The 11,550-nt window shown below is 45.0% G+C and overlaps 1 protein-coding gene across 5 annotated transcripts in view; it reads right to left on the bottom strand.

Annotated features, from left to right (window-relative positions):
* Window positions 1-439: 439 nt before the first annotated feature.
* dusp8a (dual specificity phosphatase 8a) overlaps window positions 440-11,550 on the bottom strand; it is an 86,043-nt gene continuing 74,932 nt past the window's right edge. For all 5 annotated transcript variants that reach the window (XM_015338151.2, XM_006642450.3, XM_015338152.2 and 2 more), the window contains 4 exons: window positions 8,450-8,616; window positions 6,813-6,972; window positions 5,966-6,089; window positions 440-5,405 (listed from right to left, as the gene is read on the bottom strand). In XM_015338151.2, the coding sequence (XP_015193637.2) occupies window positions 4,268-5,405; window positions 5,966-6,089; window positions 6,813-6,972; window positions 8,450-8,616 (1,589 nt within the window). In that variant the 3' untranslated portion in view covers window positions 440-4,267. The remainder of the gene's footprint in view (window positions 5,406-5,965; window positions 6,090-6,812; window positions 6,973-8,449; window positions 8,617-11,550) is intronic.

Genomic DNA, 11,550 nt, shown 5'->3' with positions numbered 1-11,550 from the left:
GCTGTGCATGAGCATACATCTGTAGGTTCTGCACTGCAAGAAAATCTGTACGAAACTATCTTCTGGTGCAATCACGTTCCAAACTGCACTGTGGCTATAAGAGTTCTTCCATTCTATTCAGTCTTTTGGTAGCTCTGTATCAAGTCATTACTCTGAGATCCTACCAATGAGAGATACTGTCTGTAGCCAACAGGTGGTGATCTCTGCCTGAATCCCTCCGTCTATGTTCATAAAAGCCATCAGTCCACGCTTTGATGCTCCAGAATGATTCATTTGTGCTGTGTGGAAAAGTAGAAAAGATTTCTCCGCTACTCTTGTGTTTATCCCCTTTTTGACTACTCCAGAATACTTATAAAAGTTAAAAAAATATTGCACCTTTGTTTTCATTTTTTCATTTTACTGGCATTTTTTCGAAGTTAAAAACAAACCTGAGATGAAATTTTCTTTTTTGTATATTTCATTTTTCATTTTCACAAAACAGGTACAAGGGGAGGAAAAAAGCCTTTCAATAGATCCTGAGGTATTTTGCGTCAAGCAGCCTAAGGTATCGGATGTTTTTTTTCCAAAAAAGTTACCTAAATTCATCCATTTTAGATACATTGCTATTTACAATAAGATAACAATAACATCAGCAACAGTAATAACAATAATAATAATAATAATAATCAGGATAGCCTGCATCTTTTCATTACATGGTTTTTAAATAACAATAATATTAAAAAAGAAAGGAAAAAATAACATCTCTCACAGAGTAAAAATAATGAGTCATTCCAGGTGTTAACTTACAGCCTCACAAAAAAGTCAAAGTCAAAGGTTGCCATACAGAAATCCTATCAAGAAAAATCATTAGCACTCTAGGAGAGCATTACCATTCACTTAAAGCACAGAAAAAAATCCCTCACATTTATGTCTGCAATTGGACAGAGAAACCTGAATTGTGCTGATGTTGTCATCGAGGCTTTTCCTAAGGGGAATTACCCTGAGAACAACAAGTGTTGATGAAGCATCCTTGAGTGGGTGTTTACGGGCGAGGGAGGTGGGGGAATACTTTATGGCCTGGCGTATTTAGCTCTTTTCTGGAGGGCCTTAATGTTCCTGGAGCTGTCAATCAGTTCACAGGAAATCAGCCTTTTATTTCCTACAGTTTCCTGGGGTTTGTGGTTACCCATGCAACCTGCAGGAGTCTGGCCCTCCAGAACCAAGACTGAGGAACACCAGTGTATACTGTACAGGGGACACAGCTTAAGGGAGCCCATTTCCCAGGGAACCGGGCAAGGCAATGCTGGGCAAGCGCAAGTCGTGTATGGCTTGCAGCAGGAAATGCTCTTCATCCCGAGAAAGAAGGTAAGTTCACTGGCTAAGATATAATATTTCGGCATTTTTATTCCTGGTCAGAGAAAAAATACCAAATGGGAGAGTGAAAGCAATCAGGGGAGATTAACCTAAGCACAGGGTAAATTCTTTGGGTAGGTCCTAAGGTCTCACTTCAGATTTGTCAACTTTCAGAAATGCTCTCGAACCAAAGTGAGCAGTTGCTTAGGTTACACATCTCCATCTATGCCTCTTGCTGTAGCTTATAGCTAAAATGAGTAACCATACGAAGCCGATCAGCAAACCTTTTAAGAATTGATGTGGAAATGCTCTTTGGTCTCAAGACAGCAACTCCTTCAATAAAGTTTAGTCACGGCTGCTTTAAAGATCCAGCTTTCACTGTAGCCCAGGTAAGCAGGAATAACAACTGTACTATTATTCTAACAGATATAATTAACAGAAAATCTGAACACTGACAGGGGTTTTGACTTTTGAAGATTTGTGAAATGGTTTTACAATCAACCTAACTTTGGATGTTTTTCTCCCAGAAAATATATGCAGCATTATAGATCCCAAGTTTGAAACTTCTCTCTTCAGTGTCAGCTATAGCAGCTCGCGGCTGTGAAGATCTAAAGGACTAAAGGACACAGACTTAACACAGCGCCGAGGCTCTTTACTATACTTCCTGAGGTTCAGCTCAATTTACGTCAATTCCCAAATTAAGAAGTCCCAAAGATGGTGGAACAATACTGTTTCGGTAGGAAAATGCCAATACTAAAGAGGAGCACGTCTTGTTTTCATAGCTTTTGTAACTCCCATTTTAACATTCCATGACAGTATTAAAGGATACAGATCTAAGTATTTTAGAAGAAAGAACTGCACTCACTGTACTGGCACATTATAAGGCTGCATTTAAAACAATGGGCACAGATGAACAAATATTAAAGATGCTAGCTGGTCACATCAAATTTAACTTCGAACTTTACTTGTTGATACAAAGAAGCTTACCAGTGTCAGCACTGTAGATTCCCAGATTGTGAACTAGCAAAGCTGACTCTAGCCAGCCTTCTCCATACTACACACCTACACTAGTTTCTAGACTATGCCAACAGACTTTTCAAATCGGAACACCTATTGGGATGAACAACACCACACTGCAAGCCATTTGGTCAGCATTACTAACATACTAGAAAAGCTTGGAAGACTGTAGGGGTTGGTTTTCGCCCACCATCAAAAGTATTTCTTTTGTGGGAATTGAAAAGAGCTAACTCTACTGGTGTCTCCAGCTTACTGTGCGTGGGTTGGATTCTGGTTTTGAAACTTGTGCATGAAAGTGCGTCTGTCATTCTTCGTAAACCTCGCGGTGCTATCCTGACAAGCTAACAGTTACCAAATAAATAAATTCATAAATACAACGCAGAAACAATGGATGAAAAAGGGCACAAATAATGTGATATTCTCCCTGTTACCCTTAATTGTGTCTTGTCTGTTGTAAACACAATAATGACGCAGTGTTCCAGAAAGCTCCACTTCAACCTAATTAAAGCCCCAATGAGTCCTAAAAGTTGCAAGAGCTGGGGTAAAGGGTAGTACCGTGGGTGTGCGCTGCAGAAGTGCAACAACTTCAGAATTTGGGATTTCTGCAAGCGGTGATTTCACACTTCTGAGAACCCAGGTTCTCGATGTCTGCAGACCCTCTATTTTTTCCTTTAAGCACTGAAACATAGATGCTTCCCTAAGCTTCAGCCATCAGCCTCCCTTGCCGACGCGGAGAAAGAGAAATTGTATTGCTCAAAGATGTGTGTGTGTGAGTGTGTTGTAGTTTTTTTCATAAATACCATACAGTAAAAAAGAAAACAAAAAAATCCACCAACATTATATTATTTCTCATTGCCAGAATGAACAGATAAAATAAATTAAAACTATACTGGAGGAAATATTAAAAGTCCATTAAAATTGCAGTAAAATTATTTACTTTATATATATAAATATATATAAAGCTTAGTGCTGTTTCTGCACAGCTTCTCGTGTCTCTGTTTCCTACTGCTCTGAGCATGCTCAGAATATACTTCAGGGAGAAGCAGGAAGCGTGTGTGGGCAGCGTCTCTCAGAATTTGCTTTGCTGGGAATAATAAACACCTGCTGCACATGTGACTTCAAACACCAACAAAGAATTTCTGTTGTAAATCACCAAATATTGAAACACCAGGGTCATTCCCAAACACAAAAACAAACACTGGGTGAGGGGAGAGGGGTCACGTGAGCACTTCCTCCGAACGCTTCTCACTAGGGTATACCATGTTGGGCATTAAAACTCGGCATGGCTTGATTCGTTCTTCATTTGAACAAGAGTTGCAGGGGGGAAACCCACTCTCCCTAAGGAGTAATCCTTCATATTAACAGAGTACCACAGAATATCGCGGCTCAGGTACCGCAGGGCCTCGAAGTCCAATGCCGCTCCTTGTGCTGAGGCATGGCGTCCCCCAGACCTGACACCATTACACAGCAACGTCATCAAGACAGAAATACAGCCCCAATTAGTGTTCTTTTGACACCATGGTATGATAAAGCAGCAAAATAAAACACAAACGGATTGTAAAGATTCCCAGGGGGAACGCCTGGATGGAAGATTTTAGATTTTCCTGAAACATACACTTGAACTTGAATGGGTGTGGAGGAAGCCTCCAGGTAATCGCTTTCTGGCATCTTGCCCCTCTTTACGCTCTGAGCTCTGAAGCCTCTTTCCTTCTTAAAGAGGCCACGGACTGCTTCCGCCCCCCCCCTTTCCTGGCACGCTCAGAGACAGAGACCACAGACTTGTCCTTTGACGTCATTCTCTTTGAATCGTAAATGCAAACAAAATAAAATAGATTTATATTATAAATAACCACCCCTTCCCATCCCCGACCCCAAATCCCTGTTCCGGTTACACAGTTCCTTTCCCTCGGCCTGCGGGTCAGGAGACCTCGATGATCTCCATGCTCCCGGAGAAGCTTGACTGCTTGCCAATCTTCCCCAAATCCTCCCTGGCCCGAGTCTCGGAGATCCCGTCCTCAAACTCCATCTGGCAGCTCCGCCGTTTGTACTGCTTGTCCGCTGCGCCGGGGGCGCCGTCCTCGTGCCAGCTCCCCCGAGAGTCTCGGTGCTCCTGGGGCTTCTCCCGGAGCCGGACAGCTTCGCAGCTGCCGGCCAGCCCGCTGCATCCGAACGATACGTAGGCCGAGCTGCTCCCGAAGTGCACCGAGCTTCCAGCGGCCGGGGAGTCTGCGCCAAAGTACCAGGGGCTCTCGCCAGTGGGGGTGCCAGGGCTGGTGGCCTGTACGGACTCCCTGTGCTTGGTCCACACTCCGTTGGAGCTCGCCAGCGGCTGGTGGCCACCGGGCAGGGTCAGCAAGAGCGATGCTTTCAGGTTCTCATCCAGGCTGGGGCTCTTGTGCACGGGCCCCGTCCGGCCGAAGTTCAAGCTCAGGGAGTGGGCTGGGGAGCTCCCAGCGCTGCTGTTGTGCTTCCCTTTCCTGCGCTGCCGCGCCCTGGCCTCCCCGCTCGCCTCTCCTGCTCCCGGGCTGTCCAGGACCGGCGAGAACTGGCAAAAGCCGTTGGCGGCTCGGGGACTGTCCAGCTTGCAGAGCTTGGGGACGTCCTCCGAGGCCATGGGCGTGACAGCTATGACCGGGGTGGCCCTGGGGCACTGGCTGGGGGAGTAGGCCGACTTGATGTCCAGCGAGAAGGAGCGCTTGAGACGGTTGGTGTCCAGGATGCGCTCCGCCGACAGGTGCAGGCCATTCAGGCCCTGCTGCAGCGACGTAGGTGAGGCCAGTTTGGACTCCCCTTTCTCTGGCTCAGGCTCAGGGGCTCTTGACTGTGGTTCTGTCTCCGGAGCCTCCCACGCCGTGCCCCCATTCTCCAGGCCTCCAGGACGCCCAGCGCTGGGCTCCAGGGCCTTCTGCTCCGCCTCTTCCTCGCGTCTCTCCGCCAGGGGTTTGCTGGGGCTGGCGGACCAGGCTTTGAGCAGCTTCAGCCCCTTCTCAAACTCTAGCAGCTGCCCCAGGAAGTTGAAATTGGGTGATATCGAGGGCCTCCGGTCTTTCACAAACCTTAAGGACAGTAAAACAGAGTTTAGTTTTCCTCTGCTAAGTATGAGCACAATACATGCAATCTTTGTTGAGCCCATCTTGGAGTAAACACTGCCTTCCTTTGGCTTCAAAAGGGAAACAGAACACAACGTCCTGATGTGTACATTATTGTTTATGGTCAACAGCTTTCTACTGATATTGCTCAATCCAGTACTAACGGTCAGGCTCGGTGCTACATCCTGTGAAAAGGGCTTTAATAGACATTTTATTTAAAATATTTAATACACATTTTTTTTGTTCAGATTTAAAACGTATTTTGAAGACTTGTCTACAGTAGAAAACTACATTTTTAGTTTTGCTGCCACGTAAAAAGTCAGTTATCTGTAAAACTGAAACTCTAGGAGAAAGGTCTAGGGTCTTCGAAGGGCCTTGAGGGCCATGATCTTCGGGTTTTGTGGATCTCATTTAATCGCTCTCTAGCCAGAGGGAATCCCAGAAGGCCCAGTGAGGACAGAAGACGAGCCTTGCTCTGATCCGACTGGGATGACAGAGAAGAAGACTCAGAAGATGTGAGGAGTTACCTGTATGCGTCATCTGAAGAGAGGCCCATGGTCTTCATGATGTAGGCAATGGCGATGGTGGCGGAGCGGGAAATGCCTGCCAAGCAGTGGACGATGACTCTGCAGTTGGACACCTTGACTTTGTCTATGTGGGAAAGCACAAGGTCAGTGACTGGACTACAGTTATGCAGCAGTCTCTTCACTCCTTTCCTGGAGTTGGTATTTTTAAAAGATCTGAGTAATGCTTCCTTCACTACACCGTGGAGCACAAGATACCATGTGTCTTGTCATGCAAGGAGAACCTTTCTGAGAAACAGTGGCATGGTTATTATACTCCCAAATGAGTGCGAATTTGAAAATGAATGGTACATCTGTTGGTTTTAGTAAAGAAACGTCTTGCTGCTCTATGAATGCCACTGAATCTGTGGAGAATAAGAGAAAAAATATATATCTTTTGTCCAAGCATGTACCACGCTGGGACAAATTTCCTGTTGCTTCTGTGACACAAATATTCTCTGGTGTAGAGAGACCAGGATAGCAATTTCCTCCTGAATCGTCATCTGGAATCAAACCCAGGCCTTAGTTACAAGTCGGCAATGAATGAAACCATTGAACCACCCAAGTCTGTTTCAAAATGACAGCCTTGTCTTGCCTTACAGTCTTGGCTGACAGTGTTCTCGTTAGTCTAATAAATGGTACATGGTCTATACACCTACTATGCAGGCTATTGTCAGCCAGGTGTCTTAAGGTCATTGACTCATTTAGAGGAAAAAATGCTTCCTCACATTGAGAAAACAGACACGCCATCATCCTTCTCATACAGGGAATTAATTGTGGTTGAGAGGGCAGTACTGCATGTTTTTCTTACCAATGAAGTCATTGCTTTTGTCCAGCCAGGGCAGGAGCTTCTCACAGTAGTTGTCGTTGACGGGAATGCGCATGAAGTGGCTCTCGCAGATGAAATCTGGCTTCGGACACGTGTTGCTGGCGTTCAGGACATACGTGATGCCATTCTGTGCCATGAGGTCCTGTGGGAGAACCAGGAGAATGGCTCGGGTTAGCCAGGGCGCCCTGCTGCAGTACTACACACTGGAACGCAGGTCAGTGCCTGTAACGCTTCACAAAAACACCTCCTCTGCAGTGACACGAGGAGAAGCGAATAAACACCTGCAGTACATACGCCAGGGGCCCATTAACCATGAAAAGCATCACTATGCTTGATCTATGAGGGAGCAAGCCATGGATTTAGCAGCCTGTTTCATAACACTGCTTAACCATAAGGTTCCAAACATTCAGGATAAGGTCTGAAATGGATTAGGATCACCTATAATGCGTGACTAACACATAGCTGATAGCAACGTCATCAGAGCTGCTTGTCACAACAAAGGAAAAACACTGAGGTATTCACAGCATGAATCAGAGATACAGTGCAGTGATAAAGAGCTTTAAAGAGCACTGACCTCCCTTGACATTTTGGCTATTAGCGTGCTCATGTATGAACAAGGAAGTGTTACATGGAAGCAGAATTGTTTTTTTCTATTCATTTTCAAGTAATGTTTGCACTCCAGACAGTGGAATGGCATGGCAATCATCTCTAACCTTTTTCTAAAGATCCCTTCAGTGCAATACTGGGAGTATCAAACCTTTAAAAACTGTTAAGGAGCAGAACTATTTCATCCTGTATCTGTATTACTTAGCTTTGCAGTAAGGAAATCCCATTCACATAACATCAATATAGAAATAAGTATATGTGTATCTGCCTGCAAAACCCTTTCAGTTGCATGATTTTCAGATGTATAGATTTCTTATACATACACCACATATGATGAAAGTTTCATGTTTTTCTTCTTGCTACAGCACGCCTAGGAGGAGTCCCAGAGGACAAGAAACATTAATAAAACGAGCTCACACTCTCATTTCATGTTAAATAAAGAGGTGTAAGAAGCAACCTGCATGAGCTACAAAATTGCCATGGCAACCATCAAGCGAGCAGGAACTAGCTAATTTAATTCTGTTTGGCACTTAGCAGGTGTTAGGCAGCATCAATGGTCTAATCAAACCACAAAAGCCCATTCCAGTCCAAGTGTGTTGTTACAAAAATAGAGAGATCATATCATATATGTATATATCATACAGCCATAAAAGCTTGTATGGTTTGACACAGCCTGGTGTGTTTTTATTCCCTGCACATACACCATAATGAAGTTAATTACACCTGTTAAATCTACAGCATTCGTGTCCTCAGAGCCAAGAGAAAGCTGAAGTGCAACAGATGAGGACTCGACCAGGCTGAATAAACCCCCGAGAATACTGGGAGTGACCGAGCTCCCTCTGCTTCGGACCGATGTTCCTAGAGACATCAACTCTCACTCTAGAGGTGTCTGTTGTAACTAAAGGAACCACATATTAAATTCCCTCGTCCCCCCCACCCCACTTGAACATGTTACGATGAGGTGGAGCTCACGCAGAGAACAGTAACGCCCCCAGCCCTCCAGCTCCCCTCACCTTGTTCAGCACGTCCTTCTGGGAGCCCAGGTACAGGTGGGGTAGGATACGCGTCGGGCCGACGTTGGCCACCGGCAAGCAGGGCTGGGAGATGCTCATGGGCAAGATGGCTGCTGGCTTCCCCTCACAGAGCGCAGGAAAGCAGGAGGAGAAGGCAGCAAAGCCCCCTGAAGAAAACAAACAAAAACAGGCTGTCTGTTAGGAACCTACTGAACTACTGACCCACTGTTCTCTGGTAAAATACAGGCATTTCGCTCCCAACACTATCCAGAAGCACGTCCTTAACCATAAGGTAATACCAGTTTAAATTATTTTAACAATAATAATAATTCCTTACACTTACATAGTGCTGAGTTTTAGGTCTGAAGGACAGCGCCTTTTTTACAGCATAGTGCCCCCGTCACTACATTAGGACATCAGGACCCACACAGACTAGAGAGGGAGCGCCCCCTTCTGGTCCCTCTAACACCTCTTCCGGCAGCAGCCATAGTTTTGCCAGGAGGTCTCCCCTCCACGTACTGGCCAGGCTCACACCTGCTGAGCTTCAGTGTCAATAGTTGTGAGTTACAGGTTTATATAGCTGCTGGCTATATCTTATTTTTTAGGTTATTTTTATATATTTTCTTATTAATTTCACTATGTGAAATGTGCAATCCAAAACCCGCTTTGAGGTTAATGTTTTTTTTAAAAAATATAGTATTTACTTTTAAAGCGCTGCCCTTCAACAGTACAAAATGCCAAACAGTTTCATTTTCTTGTAAGTCTCCTCCCCCTAAACCCTGTTTTGAGAACCGGCAAAGCCACCTTGCAGAAAAAAAATGTCATCATGATAACTGATGAGTTACAGCTTCTCATGAATGTAACCCGTACTACTAAAACCAGAAGAGTGGTGTTTGTATCGTGCCTCTCAGCACCCCTGTGCTGCTGTCTGTGACCTGTGCAAGTGTGGACTCCCTCCAGCAGGTAGCCCACTCTGAGAGGGAAAGCACAGTCGTGTGGCGAGGAGGCAGGGGGGAATTATGACTTCATCTCTGTGATCTCCTCCCAGTGACAGACACAATGGCAGCCGACGTAAGCTGGCACTATATGTTTTTGTGTAGTGCCAAAGAAAAGCACCTGAACATAAACAGGCGAGAGAAGACTATCCGATTCATCGCTCAGTGTTAACACCAGCTGTTGGTGTTCTGTGGCATGAGTCACAAACAGATTTGCACAGAGACACCCTGGGAATAGGCTATCGAAAAAAACGTCCTCCAAAAAACAATAACTGCTGAGTGAAGCACAGGCATAATAGTACTGGGCACAGAGACTGGTTTGGGGTGGGATCTTTAATGAAGTATCAGTCAGAAACTGCCACCACAATTTTACAACACACCATACACACATGGAAAACACACCATACTCCTGGGATTGACATCACACTACTCTTGGCGGATACCACACTGAAACAACCTTTAGTGATTCGCGCTGTTTAATGTATTAAATTCTCCAACCCAAAACCACCCAAGCTTTTTCTTTTTTAAGTGTGCGACGTCACTTTAAAAAAAAAAAGGAAGAAAAAGTGACAGACAGCAAACGAATCTGAACTGGAAGCACTTCTTCTGGACAATGAGAGCCGTTTTCTTGTTGCTGAAAGAAAACATGTTAGCTCAAGGCAGTCATACAGTCAGCGGGGGATTGACCGAATAAAGACAAAAAAACAGAGGGTTAGCAACACTCCGTGGGGCACAAGAAATCTGAGCTCGGCACCTTTAAAACCTAGGCGGATCCTGTTTCAGAGCTCTTTCCTGCATTACCTCATCTCCTCTCTTCTACCATTGCATCAGGCCTGGGGAATGAGGCTGGCCACAGGTGCTACAGTGCTACCGAGACCCCTTTCTGCAAGGGCCTTTTTATTAAAACCACAACAACAACAACAACAACAAAAAAGCATAACAGCATCTGGTTGAAGTTCGAAAGAATTGGGAGCTACAGCTCTGCAGAGATAAAACCTTATTGCACATCTGGCAATGAGACGCAATTTCAGAGACTTCTAATACAGCAACTGTTTCAGCTCATTACCACTCACTGCAGCATGCTTCCTTTTTAAAAAACTAAAATTTCCGCAGCTTTTTCCAAACCCCCCCCAAAATAAACACTGAAGAAATCCAAAAAATCCCTTTAATCACAGAAATGACTGCTTGAGAGTTACATAAGAGAAGGGGAAAAAAATGAAGCTTTGAAGAAATGTTACCCAGTATTTATGTATCAGGAATTAGGGTGTGAACTATGCATCTCAAGTATCATCTCTAAGTAGCATAAAACAGGATTTACGTGTCATTTGAAAAACATAGCTGGGCTTGAGCCGTCAGCTTCCTTTTTCCATATAAGCACTTAACTAGCCAGACCCTATAGTGCAGCAATTATAGTCTATCAGAACTTGGTGTTAAACAATTATACCATTAACTTGTTAAGGACTGCGGCTACCAGCATTTTAATACTCCAGTCATCCAGTGCATGATTCCTTAAAGATCTTCTCCATCTCAAGTAAAGAAAACAACAAAAGAGACGGAGATCCCACGCTGTGACACACTCACACGAGGTTCTGAAAAGTGGCTATGTAATTTCTGACAGAAAGAGGAGTATGAATGACCTCAGTTGGCGAGGGAGTACTTCAAGGAAAACATGAGCAGGGCAGATACATTTAAAGCCTAATCTCAAATCAGCTTTTCAAATCTGGGACACATTAGCCCCGTTTCCAAGTAAGGCAGGGAGCCGGAGGAATGACATCATCCTGGATTAGAGCTTAACCCTGGCCTGCACGTCCCCAGGGAGAAAGAGCGCGAGGAGAGGGGGTGTGGGGAACAGCGGAACGATGCATGCAGAATGAAACGTTCAAAATCACAAAATGAAAAGAACGAATGAAGAAAGTGGGGAAAATGGGAGAGAAACGGGCCGGGAAAGAGGGAACACGTTGGCCTGAAAGAAAGGGAAGGAAACGGAAGAACAAAAATGTGGGGAAAGGTGAAGGAAAAGAAAGGGGGGGAGCTTTTTTCTCTTTGACCTCAACGGATGGAGCGGGCCTCACAAAGCCCCTTCCTTGCCCTTGTCTGCCCCCGTCC

This window comes from Lepisosteus oculatus, chromosome 21 (assembly GCF_040954835.1).
Source record: "Lepisosteus oculatus isolate fLepOcu1 chromosome 21, fLepOcu1.hap2, whole genome shotgun sequence".
Lineage (NCBI taxonomy): Eukaryota > Metazoa > Chordata > Actinopteri > Semionotiformes > Lepisosteidae > Lepisosteus > Lepisosteus oculatus.
Note: the sequence above shows the minus strand (reverse complement) of the source record. Positions and strands in the feature narration are given on the sequence as shown.